Genomic DNA, 20,331 nt, shown 5'->3' with positions numbered 1-20,331 from the left:
GGTGATAGCCAAGTTGGTCGCAACTTTCCGTCGATTTACTGCCGCAACTTGTCACCAACCCAGATAGCAAAATGACGTATTAAGTTATTCCGAATGAGCTCAGATTTCTGATTTGGACGTCAGAGTCTACGTCTAAAAGACGTCTTTAAGACCTTCTGAAGAGGTCGAATGCGCCGCTTATTGTAGACTTTTTTCTGAACTCGCACAAATGAATGATTTTTTATCTCTATACGCTATTATAATGATAACAATAATAAGAACACAACAAAAATAATATTAATAATAATAATAATAATAATAATAATAATAATAATAATAATAATAATAATAAAAGTAAATTATGAAAAATAATTCAGAGTTTCATGAAGCACCGATGCTGATTTCGAATGTTTATTATTTTAGTTAGACCTAATATTGTCGGTTTAACAGGCGAGACCATCTTTTTCTCGCTTTCCTCTCACGGAGTTCAACGGAACTATCTCTGTCGCACTCCCAACAGCAGAGCAATTGCAGTTTCGATTGGTTTGACGAAGCGAATGAAATTTTTGAAAAAACCGCTTTGTGGTGAAATAGTTTATTAAATTATCTATTATCTCTAAAAACGTTTTTTCAAAATTTCCATTCGTTTCGCTAAGCCGATTGAAACTGCAATCACTGGTCTCGGCTGTTAAAGCGAGAAAGTGAAAATCGCAATTGCCGTAACTAAGATTCGAACCCGAGTCGCGCGCGTGCTAGATCGATACCTAACCCCCTACGCTGTTCAAACGATATGTCGTTACACATCTCATTATTGTTATAAGCTAAGTTTATATAGTGATGAAATGTTGCGATCATTGTCTATATTATTTATTCTATTTGATACTGTGTATCGATAGAGAAAAAGTAACTTTTACGAATATTTATATACTAAAAAATATTCAAAAGTCTACCTGTAATATTTTTTTAAATAGTCTATATAAATTTTGTTTACTTTTCACAATATAAAATCTAATAGATAAATTAATGAATATTAAAAATTCAACAATAATTAATAAGTATATAGTTATAAGATATCGTTAAATTCGAATAAAATGTTTAAAATTGATACATGCAAAGTACTCCTTAAATGTAGAAAGTTCACATAATTTTTTCAGATTAGAATTCAATTTTATTATTTTATCTAAGTTAGTTTGATTACGAACCAGATTTTAACATTATTGCCTATTACTTCATAATATAATTTAAAATTTTTGAAAAATTTAATTAACCTGGATTAAGAGAAATGAGTTAACCTATGCCAAGTGTATGTCTATATATTAATCAATTCAAATTGTTTTAAATCATTTAATTCGAATTATTTTTATTCATTTTCAATTTAATTTCTCAATCAGGAAAGTAATAAATGAAAAATGAATAAGATTTTGACAGCTTTATGTTAAATAGTATATTACACACCTAGGGAAGTAAAGTAAGAAATGTCCAGATCACATGTAATTGTCGGCCGAGGCGAAGCCGAGGTTGACAAACATGTGATCTGAGGCTTTCTTATTTACTTCCCGTGGAGTGTATACTATTTTTTTGCTCGACGAAGGCGGAAAGCGGCAACTTTGTTTAGCGCAGCGGGACGAAAGTTGCCACTCCGCCCGGAGGGCAAAAAAAGAAATTTGTGTTTTTGTTTATAATGTCTATAAGCTCATTATACGCAACTCAAAAAGAAGTCCAAAAAAGGGACTCAGTTAGATGTCAGAAAATTGACTCCAAACTTATGAGTTCATTAAGAGCTCTTAGTTCTGACCTTGTAACTTACTCTGCAAATAGACGTCAAAACTTGCTGTACAAGTATTTCCGTCAAATTGTAGTAAAGTTGAAAGGAAATTTAACTACAAGTTTGATATTGTTAACTTGTATTCAAGTTGCGGCCGTAGATTTCCGTCAATTTGCTTACAACTGTTGTTGAGTGAAGAATTACCGCCAACTTGATGTATAAATTAACCGTAACTGCTGGAAGTCAACACTTACTGAGAAAGCGCTGGCTATCAGGGTGAACTGTGTTATCGACTTGACTAGAAATAGTATATTACACCCCTTGGGAAGGAAAATAAGAAAAGCCTCAGATCACATGTAATTGTTGGCCGAGGCGAAGCCGAGGTCAACAAACATGTGATCTGAGGTTTTCTTTTTTACTTCCCAAGTGCTGTATAATATTTTTTTGTCCGAGGAAGGAGGAAAGCGGCAACTTTGTTTAGCGCAGTGAGACCAAAGTTGCCACTTTCCGCCCAGAGGGCAAAAATAGTATATTACACACCTGTGGCAAGAAAATGAGAAATGTCTCAGAACACATATATGTTGCCCGAGGCGAAGCCGAGGTCGACATATATGTGATCTGAGACATTTCTCATTTTCTTGCCACAGGTGTGTAATATACTATTTTTTACCCTGATAGCCACCTTAAAAATTGAAATACACAACGACGCACCAACTTGACTGGCTCCAACTTTCTACAGCACCAATATCTGTAGTAACATTTAGTCGCTGATCTAAAATTATCATAAACTTAAATATCCATATCCACAGATTCGGTAAAATTTGGCGCCAAGTTCCGTTCAAATCCGTTGTAAATGGAGCGCCAGACTACCGAGTGTGTTTACTGTAAGCAGAACGGTATTTCGATGTTGCAAAATTTTATTTAATTCTACGGTACTTCTTGTTCCTAAATTTCATATTATAACAGTAATTTATACTTTATTTTACTGATATTAATTAATTATATTCAATTATAACAATTAATATACTTGAAATTATTTCATTTGTGATGTTATATCACGGTTTACCTGGTCGCTGTAGGCGCCACACGCGAGAATAAATTATGACAAGTTATAGCGCCAGAAATTCAGAAACCTATAAAGGTTTATTAGACTTATTACAAATTATACCTTAAGTACTATATTTTACATTTTAAGTATTTATGAAAGACAGTCTGGGCGGATTATTGACCCTTATTTGAGGACAACTTGTCTGGCCGCCAGGTCTCTAAAAAAGTTCCCAGTCATTAGGGAGTTGGAAAATTCTCCTGCCAGACTCAGGTATCCAGCATGGTCGGAAAAAGCGAGCACGTGGCCAACGCTTCGAGCTGAAGTCTACCTGAGAGGGGAGCAGCCAATCGAGGTCATCATCATTCTCAACTGTGGGACTCTAGTGCAGTAGGGGAAGCTGCCCCACCATCCCTTCTACTTCACTTCGGACTCGAGACCAAACTCGGAAGATCAGAATACCCTCAGCCCTCAGACTGATCTTACATCTTATTAAATACTGTAATGGTCCGATAATTTAATTTTGTGTAAAGTTTTTATCCAACAATATATTTAAATCAATTTAAACTAATAATTTTCTTCGCCGTTATTTTGAATGTTAAAAACCCAGTCATATATTAATATATTAATATTTATTCATTCCTGCTAATTCAAAGTTGAGTATTTCAATATTCCCGGGCGGATTACGACCACGTCGGTAATCTAGACTCAATAAAATAAATTCACGCGCGGCCACTAGAGCTAGGACATAACACATTTTATCAGCACAAACTATAGCAAGCTCAAAAATTTCGATCCTGACTTTTTTTCGATGTAAAAAGTGCCATGCCACAGACTAAGTAATTCGAGAATGCATGGTAATCCTCCAATAGATGGGAAACTACAGTTAAAAAAATACATTTCACAGCTTGCATCTACAGCCGTCAGGGTGCGCTGGAATTATTTTTACATAAACTGTGTAATGCCTCTAGATGCATCCAGAAGGTGACGCTACCAGCCAGTGCAAATTTAAATGTAATTTAGATTATATTAAATTATTTTATTAATTCATAATTTAAATAGTGAACACTATCCAAATTAGAAAGTTTAGGTTCTGTATCGTAGAATATTTATTATATAGAGTATATTTTGTTTCAAATAAATATAAGCTATTATCGAGTACAAAGGGACATTGTAGTTGAGTTCTGAGAAACCTTAGGTACTTGAGATTCTGAAGAAAAGCCATAAAAGACACGTGTGAGAAAAATTCTATGATCCCTTGTTTCAACGGCTAAATAATAACGTAACAAATATAAAAATTAAATTAAAAATTTATATCCTGTATCCAACTTATAAATAATTATTAATTAATGTTAAAAGAATAAGATTGTATAAAATAATATTTTGAGGATGGTTTTACTTGTATCACTGTAGAGTGTTTTACAAGGGAGGGTGGGGAATTATTGTCTCTCCACTTTTTTCTCCGCAGTATAATCTCTCAACCCCGTCATTATAACTCTCAACCACTTTTTTTGTCCCCACCCCCTGCATGTCGGGATTTTTTTCTTTCATGCCCGACACACATGTGCAGCGACTGTGGCCGGCTTACGCGTTATAATCAGTACCTGCATTTGCATTACGGTCTTAAATAGTATGGAGGTACTTCTATAATGACATTTTACCTCCATAACTATACGGGAAAACCACAGAAAACCCGACCGGTACAGAGGCTGGCAATGAAACGCACATATTCTTAGTTTATAATCATTGAAAAATATTGGTGCGCGCCGGAATCGAACCCTGGTCCCACTCTTTCGAAATGCAGGTACCGAGCCGATTAGGCTATTGCCAACCTTATAAAATAATATTATTAAATGATATTTATCTCTTACATTAACAATTAAACTATTTCATAGTTTTAATAGATTATAGATTGATAGAAATAGTAATAAGCTTAATCTAATTTGCAAAATACGAATATTAATGCACTGCAATATATATAATTTATAAATAAATATATGTGAATATAATAGAAAATATTATATATTAGTGTGTGAAAATCATTTATATGTAGTAAAAATATGTGTACTTATATATGTACAAGAGCGGATATATGTATGGGAGGTATGGTGGGAGAAGAACGGAGTTTGAAGCTCTTCGGAAAAACTATGTAACGACACTTCTCACCGAGATTTTAGATTGCTAAGATCACGTCATTGTAAACCTCAATTTTATATTTTGAAGCTTTTTAATATTTTGTCAACTTGAATAATAAATTGAAACCAACTAAATAATTTTGATCAAAATTAAATAACGTCTAAATAGAATTCTTTTATTTAAAATGATTCCTTTCCCGCGCTGAAACCGAGTATTTTAATACTCCCGGGTCCCGGACGAAAGAACTACAGTAAGTAAAGTTTTCAATAAATAAAAACATCCACTAGATGGAAGCATAACAACTGTAGCTTCAAGGGGATAGTTTGCTATAAAAAATGCAGCCAACGCGAGATTTAAGTTGGTACCAATTGTAAATTTTTATCATAATTACAAAAAATACTAAAATCCGAACAAAAACAGTTTCACTGTAAAAAAAATCGCGCCAAGTCCACGTTCATAATACTATTAAGAAAAAAAAAAATTTTTTTTCTTTATAAAAAGATATAAAATAAAAAAATTAAAAAATCCAAGTAACCGATATGATTGTATATGATTTTCGGAAATTAAAAAAATTTAGTTGTGAATTTAAAAATTAAAAAAAAAATTTGGAACGTACTCGGCTTCGCCTCGGTTGTGCAAAATCCCTTCCACGGAGTTACGTACTTTCGGGTGGAGAGCAAGAAAAATAGTATACAACCCACGACCAGAATGTTGGATGCCCTGACGTATGTGATCATATCCCATACGCCAGGAAATCCAACTTTCTGGCCTAGGGTTGTAATATACTAATTTGAAAAATTAATTTTTAATTTTTTTTAATTTCTGTCATTTTTTTTGCCATAATTTATTTGTTAAAAAAATTCTTAAAATTATCAAATATCTGCTAAATTAATTTTCATGGAATGTGTAGATAAAAAATTTTTTCAAGGAAGAAATAAATTAATTTGAAGAAAAAATAACAAAAATTTAAAATAAAAAGTTTTTCAATATTATGAATTGACGATTCTGTGTATTAATAAATAACTACGAATACGGTAAGATATTTTAAAGATTTAAATATAAATTTCAAAGAGTATACTTGGCATGCATTTTTTTTATTTTTTACTTGTAATTGTTTCTATCTTTTAAATATTAATTTATAACTATAAGTAAAGAAGAAATAAATAAGACAATTTATAATATAAACATTTTTCTTATTCAAACGTATGTTCTTACATTTACACAGTACAAAAAATTATACTCATACCCACCGGCCAGCGGTTTACAACTGCCTTGACTGGGAGGAGTGGCCGGTGGTACAGGACACTGGGCTATGGATTCACAAAGTGATTTTCTCATTAATAGTCACCAATTTTAAAAATTCAATTTTTTTTCAATTTTTCATCCCACCAAATTTTCCATTAAAAATCATTCTGTACATTTTTATTTAATTATTATTATTTTTTTTTTTTTTTTTTTTTTTTTTATAGTTTAAATCCTTATTTATCATAAATTTAATATTCCAAATCGCCACTACTCCAGCCCCAATTATCACTCATTACACGAATATACTCAACATTCATTAAATCAGCAACTTTTACACAAAACTCTTCTGTACAGCCACGCACTTTTTTTTAATTTTTTTCTTAATCTTTTTAACCTACATCCACACATCACAATTGTAATACATTATAATAATTACATGTACAAATTTATTACTATATATATATAACGCGCGCATTTACACAGAACACTTATTTCTCTAATAGTATTATTTAATATATTTACTTTTTTTCGGCATTGTCAGCAACATTTAAATAATGTTTCTAATTAATCATATTAATTAAATTACTTTATTTATATGTATATATAATTATTATTTATGATATTAATTACTAACTGTCTGGTGTAATTTTCGTGCCGTTAATTTTATTTAAACTTAAATATTAATTTTTTGACATATTTATATATTTATACGTTTTTTATACTTAAGTGAAATAATTATTAATTATTTAAATATTTATTTACAAAAAAGCAAATTAATATTATTATCAACTTGTTGCAATAATACACATATATTTATTTTTAATTTTTTTTTATACACCGCCCATTAGTAGGTAATTATCTTAATTTTATTTCAATTATTTAACAACTCTATCGAGAACTTTACATACAAGTTAAATAATTTATAAACTCGTTGTTACTAGACAATTATTGAGATCAAAGAAAAATTAATCCGATTTTTTTTTCTTTTATTTATCTTTGACATTTCAAAATGCGTAAATTAAATGACCATTTAATATTAATTATTAATTATTTAAATTAACAATTGATCATTTTAACGCGTAAATTGTACATCAGTTTAGTCTAATGAAAAATTGAGCTCCGAGATTTTAAAAATATAAATAAATAATTTTAATTGTATTTTTTATGCACCTGCGTCGTTACCGTTGGCACTTGGAAAAAAATATATATTTATATATTTCATTAAACTTCAGCCTCTGTCTTTATAATTTTTCATAATAAATTAATTATTAATTTACTCAGCTTTTTCCATGAATTATTTTTTTTTTATTAATTTTATTAATAAAAAAAAAAAAATGAAGTTAAAGTCCAGTATGTATGAACGGACGGCACTGTAGACTTTCTAAACAAGTGATTAAACTAATTAAGTTATAATTTGTGAGAGAAATTTTTGCTAATCCAAATTTTAATAAATAAATTCCAAAAATTTATTCTGGATGTGATTCTATGAGGCAGTGTTAAAAGTCTTAATTATTGAGTCGCAAAAAAAAATTTTTTTCTTTATTGCCCAAGGCAAGGAAAAATTTTTTTAATGACATGAAAAATTGCACAAATAAAATAAAAAAACATGAAATAATAAATAAACTCCCTTATTTATATTTTATTTGGGAAATCGCCAATAGGAATTTATTATTACAATATTCATTATTCTTATTAATAATAATAATAATAATTATTAATTATCTACATTTTATATATAATAGAATATGGACAAGTATGTATTGGATACAGGCACGGTATAATTAATTACAAATGAATTTTTTTTATTTCATATTTTCATTATTAATTATATCTATATATATGTATTTATAGATTGAATATATTCAATATATATAATATACATACATATATGTATGGTATGATTCCAAATATTGGTATCACAATTGGTAAAAGAACGCGAAGTCAAGGGGAGACGACTCTTGTATCTACAAAAAATCTTAATGTAGAAAATAATCTCACGGATTTCATTTCCGTTGTCAACAGTTAAAAAAAAGAAAAAGAAAACAATATTGTCATTATTAATAATTATGATAATTATAAACAATTAAAGAATAATAGTTCTCTACTTGAACAAGTTGGCTTAACCACGTGACAATATTAAGAAAAAAAAAAAATAAAGAAAAGAAAAAATTATTTTAAAAAAACTCATACACTAATCGAATATCACAACAAACTGGAGTATACTCCGTTTAATAAGTCTCTCCTATTTTCTTTACGCCTTTACTCTGTTTCTTACTCATCATCATCATCATCATTATCATCATCATCATCGTAATTATTACCATTATCGGTATTATTTCAGCACACCCTCGATTTTAATTGAAACCCATTCAATTAATAATAAATGGATTAGCACCCGAGGGAGCAGCATTAATTACTCGCAAACGAGATTCAAAGTAGTATTGATAATCTGATTAAATCGAGAATTCAATAGACGATTATCATCGTACATAGCTTAGGATCATCAAGTTTCACGTTTGGGTTCATCTTTAATTTTTATATCAGTGGATTTTGTTTTAGCTGCAGCCTGTTGCTGTTGCTGTTGTTGTTGTTGTTGTTGTTGTTGTTGTTGTTGTTGCAATGCCTCCTCCTTAGCATTAGCTAATACAGTCAATGAATCTTTAACCGCGTGATAAATAATATTTTTTATTTGTAATTTATCTTCGTGATTAGTGTGAGTGTCTGATAGGGCACGAAACTCTTGAGTTAAATGAAAACAGTGAGATACATTTTCAGGTGATACAAAATCTTCAGCAACTTTAATACAGTTGTGGAGGTTACGAACTTGATGTGGTGCACCTGCTGGTACAAATACTGCGTCACCTAGACACTGAACAATTGCGTACCTGAAGAAAACAAACAATGAAATGATTAATTAACTGTAGTGTTCATTTAATCGAAGCACACATAATAAAAAATTTTACGTTATTACATAAAAAAAATTTTGTGTAAAATATTTAATACTTCTATGTGTAAATTTAACATTTCACGTTCCAGATACCATAAGGGCGTATACCGGCAAAAAGTACCGGTGAAAAGCCACACGGAAAAAACAAGATGACACTGGATATCATCCCAGATTATACTGAGTAAAAAAAAATTTCAGATAGTAGCTAGTATAATCAAGATTACAGTGAGTATAATCCAGATATCACGCAGTATAATCTGGATTTTTAGCTACTATCTGAAATTTTTTTCACCACGGATATCACTGAGTATAATCTGAGATGATATCTAGTGTCATCTTGTTCTTTCCGTGCATAAGAGCGTATAAAAAAATTTTTTTTTTCGGGAATCGACGTATTTTCGTCCGAAATATGCAGAAATGAAAAAAAAAAAATTTTATACGTCCTTATGGCATCCGGGGTGAGTCCCAGATGCCATAATGGCGTATAATAAAAATTCTATTATTTTTATTAAGTCCAAAAAAATTTTTAGTTTGAAGAAAAAATTTTTTTTGCATTTCTGCACATTTCATGAAAAAATGTCAGTTTCCAAAAAAAAATTGTTTTTTCGGGAAGTCCAAAAAAATTTTTAGTTTGAAGAAAAAAATTTTTTAGCGTTTCTGCACATTTCATAAAAAAATACGTCAGTTACTTAAAAAAAAAAATTTTTTTTCGGAAATCAACATATTTTTGTATGAAACGTGGAGAAATGCAAAAAAAAATTTTTCTCTAAACTAAAAATTTTTTTTGGACAAAAAAAAATAGGATTTTTATTATACGCCTTTATGGTTCCCGGGTACTATATAAGGGCGTATAATTTTTATACGCGATTATTCTGTTAAATCAATATAAAAAAGAGTTAAATATTTAACATAAAAATTTTTTAACGTATTGACGCAAAATTTTTTAGTATGCACACATACTAAAAAAAAAATTAACAAAACTTACCCTTCAACACCATATTCACGGTACAATCGTTCACGTAGATGACCATCAAGATAGCAGCTTTGATCATGAATAGGATCGTGGTGTGGCTCTAAACGTGCGCCACGTTCTAAAGCAACAGCATTAAGCAGATCGCGAATTTTATCAGCATCACGAGCAGCATAAATGTGCCAGAGAGCACCTGGTGCTTCACCACGTTCACGTACACGTCGGCGAGTCAAAATATCACAGCCTGCTTCATCGACAGCTCTCAGTGCTTCTTTAATATGCTCTTCACTGTCACCATCTTGAGGAATACCCACATAAACCATAACATTAACAGCATCAGATATATCAAGATGTAAATTAGTCGTTCCTTTATTCGAGTAGAGCGCTGAGCCATATGCATTGTACATTTTAGGCCCCAAGTCTGGCCTAACAAAGCAGTCAGGTAATCTGCTTGCTAAATTTAACCGTCCATTACGATGAGTGTACTCAGACAACGGTAATACTTTCATGAGATCAGCGTAACGTGATGGTAATAATTCAGCAAAATCTTCACCCGGTGGCCAGTCTTTTAGTTTCAAAAGCATTGGATTGCCTTTATCGTCTTTAAGGCGTTTTGAAAAATGCTCAAAACCTTCCCAAAATTTACGCATAGGTTGATGTGGTACTGTGTGACCGGTCATACAGTTAACTAAGTCATTTTTTTCATCACCAAAGTCTCGCGCAAATGAATCTGGGTGCCAGAGATCCATGTTAAGTGATTTAGATACATCTGATACAATAACTGGCTGACCACGTTTCCATTGATCTTGAAATATGCGATAATTGTTGATATTATGAGGATCATTTAACCGCAATAGTTTACCATTACACAACCAGGAATGTGGTACATTTGGATAAAGACTTTTACTCTCGGTTAATGTCATTATTCTAATTGGCAATGGCTCACGCCCACGTTCGGTCCACTTATAGCGACGCACAAAGTGTTTCAGCTCACAAGTTTTTTCACCAGACTCGTTTCTATCGCGTTCCTCTTTAGCTGTGTGTTCAATTACACTCGATATTACCTCATCAAGTGCGTCCATCTTGGATTTTTTACCCTGCTTAACGATATTGTTACTCGTAGGTCCAGGTGAATTAACGTTCGTCGGAGAATTTGACCGTGAGCCGTTACCATTGGGTTTGTGTGATGGACGGATCAATAATTCACGCAAGGTAGAATAATTACCGTCACGATCTTCGTCTGAGTCAGAACTAGAGCCACTGTCATTTTTATCTTGATTTTGCAACGCTACGTCGGCTAACCAATTTAAGGGTGAATTTTCTTCGCCATTGGCTTTACCGTCAGACGAACCATTCGCGGTATCATCCGAATTCTTTTCTTCTTTTATTTCTTGCTTGATGTTACCATTTGTTGTAACGGTTATTGAGTCACCTTTTATAGAATTACGGAGGATGTCGTTGGGTGGAGTTGATGATACTAGTGAACAATCACAGTGTTGTGGAATTCCCCATTCAGCTCTTACATCATGCAAGCGTTGTCCTAACTGAGGTAAACTGTCACCTGCTATTATTTGGGTTAGCATTAGACGATCTGGCGCGTGGATTTGCCGATTTGTACAAAGTAACCAGCCACAATCGTCACGATCTTTTCCACTTTCACCCCAAATAGTCACGGTTCCATTTTTACGTCCCTGTAAAAGAGTAAAATTATTTTTTTATTGAAAAAAAATTGTTTTTTTGGAAAAATTTTTATTTTTTTTTTATAAATATTCAGTGTTAAAAAGCTCGATAATTGATTTACTATCATGGATTTATCAATCAAAGTATGTATACATCATGTTTATTTTATTTTATTGAAAAGACTAATTGTGAATAATTTAAAGATTTATTTTTACCTTAAAACAATCGATGCAAACAGCGAAACCACATTTACCGCAGACCCAGTGGTAATTGAAAAGTGTTGTTTCGCAAACGTCGCACATCTCACGTACACCCTGGACGACTCGTTTCCACGCAACTGTACTGTCTACAATTCCATTATCCGCTGTGAGAAACAATGCATATTGATGAAAAAAAAGCGGTTAAAACATGCGATCAAAATCATTTTCTTACAATAATAATAATAAATAAGTAAAATGTTTAAGGAGATCCAAGTACCATCCTAGTGTAAAGAATGTCTATAAAAAAATAATACGTAGAAATACTTTTGTTATGCATCTTGAAATTAATTTTTAAATTAATTAGACATTTTTGAGGAAATTTCCGAAAAATTTACTCATTAAATAATTATTTACATTTAATTGACTAATAAAAAATATAGCACTCTGAATTACCGGTATACACTTGACAACACCGCAAGAGTTCCATAACTTTAAAATTTATTTATGTTTACTGTCTAACTAAAATGACTAAGATCTAGAATTTAAAAAACCGCGCTTACTTATGCGTCGGGTAACTGCGCAAGCGGTGTTGCCAAGTCAAATACAAGACTTTAAAGAACGGAAGTTCCTTGTGATTTTTCATTAAAAATATAAAATATCTCCGTAATACGTTCGGAAACCTACTTTTTTATTGCTTCAATCGAAAGCTTATTATTTTCTTAATCAAATTCAATGAAAATAAAAATTTTTTAAAATCATTAATTGCATTAAATTCTTAACCAAATACACGGCTGGTGGAATCTCCATTTACCTAGATGTAAAAATTACAATTTTCAAACCTAATTATTTGATTAAATAACCCGGAAACCTACGGTTTTTTAATTTTTTTATTGATTATTAGGCTACGTAGATTGAATTTACAAATTTTTAGGAAGTTTTAAAAATTTTACTACTTCGCGTGGATCTCCTTAAGTAAAAAACAAAGTGAATATTTCAATTTGTGAAGAAAAAAAAATTCAAATTATATTGTAAAAAAAATTATTATTACTATGAATAAATGGGATAAGAAAAGAAAATTACCGTCAGCTATGTGCTCAGAAAGTGCTTCTTTTTCCTGGCGTAAAAGATCACAAAATTGATCGCCTACTTGACGTAACAGCCGGTAAGCCATTTCCTTGTCTAGATCTAATCTATCCGCACCTTTATCTTTGTCACTTTTTTCCGTTTTTTCATCCTTTTCCTTCGAATTTTGACCCATATTACCCGGTAACCATAACTGTACGTCTTCCTGCAATTATAAAATTATTTCATTTAATTAATATGGATAATAAATTAAACAAAACTATTATTCATATGACTTCATAATATTGATTATGATAATAATGAATACGATGCAATGGTGTGAGGATGATGACATGATTAATTGATTATTTGATTGACAATACAAACCTCAGATGCATCTTTGTGTGGATCGCTAAATCCGGCAATGGCCAATTGACCATTTTTAGTATATCGGAGCCGACGAAATGCATAAAAACGACAGAATACTGTTTGTTTTTTAATTCTTGACAATGTGCTTTTGGCGAGGTAACGACATTCACGGCATTTAGCTAATTTTGGTGCAACATCGCAGCACGCTAGGTCTTGAAGCCAACTGTCGCCGGTTTTTTTCAACTGCGATGTGGGTGGTTTACAAAAGGGATTACTTTTTCCACTACCTCCGCCTTGACCGTTTCCACCGTTACCACCGCCTTCGCCACCAGCACCGCCATTCCCGCTTGAACTGTCATCTTTACGCTCTTTTTTTGGACGAGGTTGATCCTCGCCCCCTCCGGCGTCGTTTCCCTTCGAATTCTTTGGTCGTCTGCCTCTTTTTCGTGGCTCCTTGTTGGTGTTTCCTGATTAAAAAAGAAACTTTATTTACAAAGTTACTTATTAGATGAGTGCTTTTTTTTTCGTTTTTTAAAAATTATTGTAACAGTATTTAAAATAATTCATATAAAAAATGATTTTAGATATTTATAATAATAATAATAATAATAATAATAATAATAATCGTAATAATAATAATGAAAAAAAAACTATTTATGTAAACGAATAATAATTACAAAAAATAAATTAATTATTTAATATCAACTCAAACTTTAATTATAGTAGCTAACGTTAATACTATGCTTGGTCTCGATCGCATTGTAAAACAAAATGGCGGATACAAAATCACGCACAGTATCCCGAAAAAATAATAAAAATTAAAAATCTCAACAAAATTATTTAAAAAATCATTAAAAGATTAATATTTTGACTAAATAATTTTTAAAACTTAAACATTTAAAATTTTAAACGCGTGAACGCGTACTTCGACCACGAGGTCCACGCTTCGTCGAATTTTAATTCGACAAAACGTGGTCTCTTCAGTGAAATTAAATAAAAAAATATTTATATCAATTTATATTTTTTAGATACTGCTACAATAATTTATATAAAAAAAAAGTAATTATGTAGTTTTATGATTTTACCTATTTTCGGTCACAAGAAATGCTTGTCTAATTGTTTCAATTGAATACATTTTCGGTGAATAATTAAAAAAAAAATTTTTTTAATTTATAATATTCAATTCTTGATTAAATTTGAAGCAATAAAATGTGGATTAGCAAAATGAACTATTAACTGAATTTAAGTATGAACTTTATCAAGTGTTCTACGAACTGATCATCAGCACGGCGAAAAGTTAAAGAAAGTATACGTGGCTTAAAGTATCTCAGGAAGCGGTAAGCATGGCTTATAGTTGCCGAAACAACCCCCACTTCTTGGTACTGATTATCTTTACTACAGTGTGTGTATTTTATCAAACTAAGCACATGTGAATACATAATTCAATAATTGTTTAGATGTGAGACTCCATTCTTCGGCCATAAAAAATCGGATAAATAACTCATCTGTTTTTTTTTTTTTTTTTTTTTAATAAAAAAAAATTTTATTACACTAGCATTTTTTCATTTTAAAAGTACTTCTTGCTTGTCTAGTTTTTTATCAAAATTTTTAAAAGGTTAATTTATGGAGCAATATTATTTTTTTCAATAGTCATGTCATGACAATTGTTGTTCAATTTGTTTAATGTTTAATTTTTTAAGAAAAAAAAATAGTATAAAGCTTTACAACCTGAAATTTTATTTTAATTAAAAAAAAAAAAAAAACAAATTAACTCTGATAAATTAATAAATATAATTTTTGAATTATAAATTTTAAGATAATTGGTTTTTTGAGAACATTTTATTTTTTTAATTAAAATAAAATTGCAAGTGCCAAACAATTAAGCCAGTGTCAATAACTGGATCATTTACCTTATGATTTAAAAAAATTTTTTTAATGCATCATTCATAAATCAAACTTAAAGTAAAATAAAAAAAAATTGAGTCGTCAAATTTATTGTATAAAAAAAAAACGATGGAACCCCTGTATTTTCAAAATGATCCATAATATAATACTCTGAAGGATTTAAAGTCTTCAATCATTTGTTTATGTTAGTACAAACATAAATATAACCTCTGTTTATTTCTTGATAAATAAATATTCCAATGACATAACTATTTGCAATTAATTTGCACATTCATAAAGATATTTAAAAAAAAACTCATAGCATTTTTTTCTAACCAATAGTTACAATCGTAAAACTACATAATTACTTAGATAATTATTGACTGATAAAAAAATTTTTTTTTTAATTAAATAATCAATGAGTATGTATAAAAAATACTAACCATTTCCAGTAGAATTGTTGGAGTTAGTTGAATTATTGGTAGTGATATTTGTGGTATTTCTTTTAGGAGTAGGCTGAATAGACGATGAGGAGGTAAGTTGTTCACTGGTGTCGCTAGCTGATCCAGCTTCACTTTCGTTGCTAGAATCACTTCCAGCAGCAGCAGCAGCAGCAGTAGAATTTGCCACACTACCGGTATTTCCTGTTACTTGTTTGTCATCTTTTCTGCGTCTTTGTTCTTCAACAGCTGCCTGTTGTCTCCTCGGGGCTCCCTTCTTTCGTTTTACCTACCACAGGGTACATATTATTAAGTAGTCAGGAAGTTCATGCTCTTGTAAAAAATATTCAATAAATCCACGCTTTTAAAACATATATAAAATGCACTAATTACTCTACTTAATTATTAATTAACATTCGCATTTATTTATTAAATAATAATAAAAATAATAATGAGAAATAATGATTTATAATATAAACTAAATGATGATAATAATAATAATAATGAGCACGCCATTCGGACAAAAGAATTAGGTTAAACCGATGACGAAATTTTAATATACTGTTTAATCATTCAGTTTTGATAAATATACTTTACCAGTTCCATTGTTTCAATGTATGGTTGATTCATTAATGCTTCGGTTAGTATATTTATGATTATTAAAGTTTTATTAATCACAATGAAAAATAATTTTTATAAAACACAAGCACAGACCGTACGCTCAACTCAAGTTTGCTTACCGGAATGTACGTGCACGCGTAAGACTCGATAATGGCGGCTCTGATTCGAATTTAGCGCGGCAAATTCAAACTTCGTTAAAACAACTTTATGTTATTTTATTTATTTTTTTTTTATTTAATATTTTTTTGGCAAATAATTTTTTTATAATTTTATGACATTTAATTTAGCTTGACAATTTTTTAATTTTTTTAACAAAAAAATTTTGAAGGTAAATTTTTTTTCAAGTTCAAACTTGTATTATCAATAATAAACACGAATAAATAAATAAAATTAATTTTATAATGAGCAATGAAAGAAAACATAAAGTAAATATATACTTTTTAATTTATTTCACTTAAATTTTCACTTTCATTTATTTAAATTATACTAAGCATGCAATAAATTTAAGCAGACATTCTAAATAATTAAAGCATAATTTATACACTAAAATTCAAGCATGAGAGATTGCTATTAAATTTATATTAATACTATAAATATTTAATCTTCTTTAATTAAATTAGTCATCACTTTTTTATGTGAGTACATAAATTATTTAATGAATTAAAAAATATTACAGTTAAATATCTATGTAAATTATTACACAATAATCTTTGTTCGGCATTGAAAATTTTATGATATTATATTTAGCTATCACTTGACAATTTTTTTATTTTTTTTAACAAATAAATTTGTTTCAAAAAATTATTTTAAAAAAATTGCATTTTTAGTTTTTTAAAATTTCTAAATGTCAATTTTTTTTGTCACAATTTATTTGTTACAAAAATTCTTAAAATTATCAACTATCTGCTAAGTTAATTTTCATGAAAATTTTTAATTAATTTTTGAATAAACCGTAGTAGAAATTTTTTTTAATTCAAAGCTCGATACTTTAATAGAATAATTACTATGGAAATTAATTTAGCAGATTTTTAATAATTTTTTTAACAGATAAATGACAAAAAAAAATTGACGTAGAAATTTAAAAAAATTAAAAATGCAATTTTTTAAAAATAATTTATGAAAATAAATTTAGCAGATATTTAATAATATTTAAAATTTTTTTTTTCTAAATAAATTATGGCAAAAAAATTAGAAAAAAAAATTGACATGTAGAAATTTTAAAAAATAAAAAATGTAATTTCTTAAAAGTAATTTTTTTGAACAAATTTGTTTGTTAAAAAAAATTAAAAAATTCTTTAGTGACTGCTAACTTTTATGTCATAAATAATTTTTTGAAACAAATTTATTTGTTAAAAAAAAAAAATAAAAAAACAATCAAGTGACTGCTAATTTTAATGTCATATAATTACTCCATAAAAAAAAAAAATAGATCAATCTCTCTAAAAAAAAACTAACTAAGCAATTGCACCAAAATAAAATACCAACAAGCGTAAAAATGAACAATTTGTATAAATAGATACCTTGGGCGGTTTTCTCTTAGGCGGCGACTTCCTCTCAGGATCGCTGCTAGACGAATCTTCTTGAAGATTTTTAGTTTCATTAGTATGTCCATTTAATGTTTCTTTATTGAGCGGTTTCCTCCCAGCTTTGCCAGTACCTTTAGGTTTATTTATACTATTAACAGCCATACTTCCAATATTATGAATAGAATTAACAGCACTGGGTAGACTAGTCGTCGTATTAGACGTACTATTACTATTACTGGTAGTAGATTCACGTTCTTTGTGTAGGGGCTGAGACGGGGCCTGAGCACTATTTAATGGTAACGTAACACAAGAACCACTACCGATAACACCAGTAGTATCCTCAGTACCATCCTCACCAGAGTGTCTTTGTAACCAAGCTTTTTTAAGCTTATGCACCGGATAATTAGTCCTACTAGGCGGCCTGGGTGCCGGACTATTCGACTTCTCACTATCAGTATTATTAGCCGGAGTTTTAGCTGGAGTTCCGGGAGCACTCAGCGGCGAGGGACTGGGTGCAGCCGTTGGCGGAGCAGGACTTGCTGTAGGTGCTGGACTTGTCGTTATTTGATGCAACGAATTAACACTACCAGTACTAGCAGGCCGGACGGATCCATCAGCACTGGCTGTTCTTGGTGCCGGGCTTACAGAAACAACAACAGCTGGATCTTGTGATAGCTGCTGCTGTTGTAGTTGTTGATGTGTTTGAACATTATCAGTATTAATACTAGTATTATCATTATTACTATTACTATTATTATTACTATTAATATTATTATTACTGTTATTATTACTATTAATAGTAGCAGTAGTTACAGTAGTCGTAGTAGTAGTATTAACAGTAGTATTATTAATGGTTGACTGTACCAGCAGCGCATTATTGACAACAGTGGTGATAGAAGTTGCAGCCGAAGCAATCAGCGGACTTGGTTCACTCACCCTAGACAGTACAGGCGGTCCAACACACTGTAGGGATAAAGGAGTGGGTGGTTCTTCGGTACGTCGTTTTTTAATCTCTAGAGAGACAGGCTGACCCAGATGATCAGTCGGTGTGGAAGCTTTACGCTTCGGTGAGATTGAACGCTCAACACCCAGATCCAATGGTTGGGTTTGAAACGACGGAACAACCATTGGTGGCTGTTGCTGTTGCAACGACGACGGTGCTGGGCCACCAGGTTGATGTGGATTATTCACATGGTGTGACGGATGCGTTACCGTGGGACGTGATAGAGGCGCTGAGGCTACAGTCGGGGGAGATCCGTGTAACGGAGGCGGCAATTTTGATGAAGGTAACGGAGAGCCGACTGGAAAGCCACGTGAATCGTACGGAGAGCGACTGTGTGCTGCCGGAGGAGGTAAATTCCTGGATGGTGGCACCCCGTGATGATGAGGCACTTGCTGGTAAGGCGAACTACCTGGAGCCTTTGACGTTAGTGGCAACGGGGCTGGCGCTGCTGGCTCAGACGCACGACACACTGGTGTTCCGGTTAAAATACCGGGGTTTCCTGGATTCCCGTAGATGTGAGGCGGCGCTGGGCTGCTCACTTTTGGCTTGGAACCCGGTGGTGCGGCGTAGTGAGAGGTCGGTGAGGCGTTTGGTTGATGGGGGTACGAGTATGAGGGCTTTGATGATGCGTAGAGCAATCCGGGTTCAGGCCTGCTGAGGTAACGTGGCTCTGGTGGTGATGGGTGGGGCGTTTGATGGGGATGAGGCTGACTGTGAGGCGACTGACGGTTGTGCGAATGTGACGACGAATGCCCGTGAGGCGACTGAGTGTGTCCAGCTGGCGAACGGTGGTGACTCGGTAATCCTTTTGCCTGCAAGCTTTCTAGGTGATGCAGGTGATGCGGGCTCTGGGTTGGACTCCGGTACTCGTAAGTTACGGGAGTTTTGTGGCTAGAGGGTGGTGGTCCTTGGGGTGGTGCCACTGGTTGCACCATGTAAGACATCATCTTTGGACTCGACGAGTGGGGTGGTGGTACTTTTGATAGGTCATTTCCTCCACGACCTTGCTCATTTTTTACTATTACCGAGCTCTTGTGGTCTGATAGTAACGAGGGTGGCTGACTTTGCGACAACTCCCGGCCGTGATGATCTCGTTCATGACTACCGAGACTTTTACCTGGTAGTGCTTTTAATTGGAGATCATTTTTTACCTTTATGTCGTGGACATAAGACGGCATTTGGGAGGTTGTGTACGCTGGGTAGGTGAACAAACTAACATTTGGTTCGGCTTTTGGAAGGCTGTGTGGAGGTCCCACTACTTGCTGCTTGTCATGTAAATTTACTACTGACAGTGATGATTTTGAGGTTCGAGAATGCGCTGGAGGTGGTGGGTACTCAACTTTGCTTGGTACACTTGACGATCGTAATACCTAAAAATAAATTGTTTATTAGTAAGTGATAATTTATTCTCTTATAAATAAAGGAAGTAGAGATTATTATTATGTTTTTAGTCATAAAT

General features: G+C 31.8%; 1 protein-coding gene and 1 non-coding gene across 6 annotated transcripts in view; both read right to left on the bottom strand.

The window, feature by feature from the left end:
- LOC123271298 (probable JmjC domain-containing histone demethylation protein 2C) overlaps nt 1-20,331 on the bottom strand; it is a 193,680-nt gene that overhangs the window by 14,038 nt on the left and 159,311 nt on the right. For 3 of the 5 annotated variants that reach the window (XM_044737580.1, XM_044737582.1, XM_044737581.1), the window contains exons 11-17: nt 17,864-20,242; nt 15,726-16,011; nt 13,417-13,865; nt 13,048-13,255; nt 11,983-12,131; nt 10,103-11,778; nt 8,737-9,055 (exon numbers count right to left, since the gene is read on the bottom strand). In XM_044737580.1, the coding sequence (XP_044593515.1) occupies nt 8,737-9,055; nt 10,103-11,778; nt 11,983-12,131; nt 13,048-13,255; nt 13,417-13,865; nt 15,726-16,011; nt 17,864-20,242 (5,466 nt within the window). Of the gene's footprint in view, nt 1-6,946; nt 6,960-8,736; nt 9,056-10,102; nt 11,779-11,982; nt 12,132-13,047; nt 13,256-13,416; nt 13,866-15,725; nt 16,012-17,863; nt 20,243-20,331 lie in introns of all 5 variants that reach the window. The other 2 variants (XM_044737583.1, XM_044737585.1) reach the window with 2 other exon arrangements.
- Nucleotides 11,853-11,931, bottom strand: LOC123272310. The gene has a single exon (XR_006511057.1). It is a non-coding gene; the product is annotated as a small nucleolar RNA SNORD36 (small nucleolar RNA).

The sequence above is a fragment of the Cotesia glomerata genome, linkage group LG9, assembly GCF_020080835.1.
Source record: "Cotesia glomerata isolate CgM1 linkage group LG9, MPM_Cglom_v2.3, whole genome shotgun sequence".
Classification (NCBI taxonomy): Eukaryota; Metazoa; Arthropoda; class Insecta; order Hymenoptera; family Braconidae; genus Cotesia; species Cotesia glomerata.
Note: the sequence above shows the minus strand (reverse complement) of the source record. Positions and strands in the feature narration are given on the sequence as shown.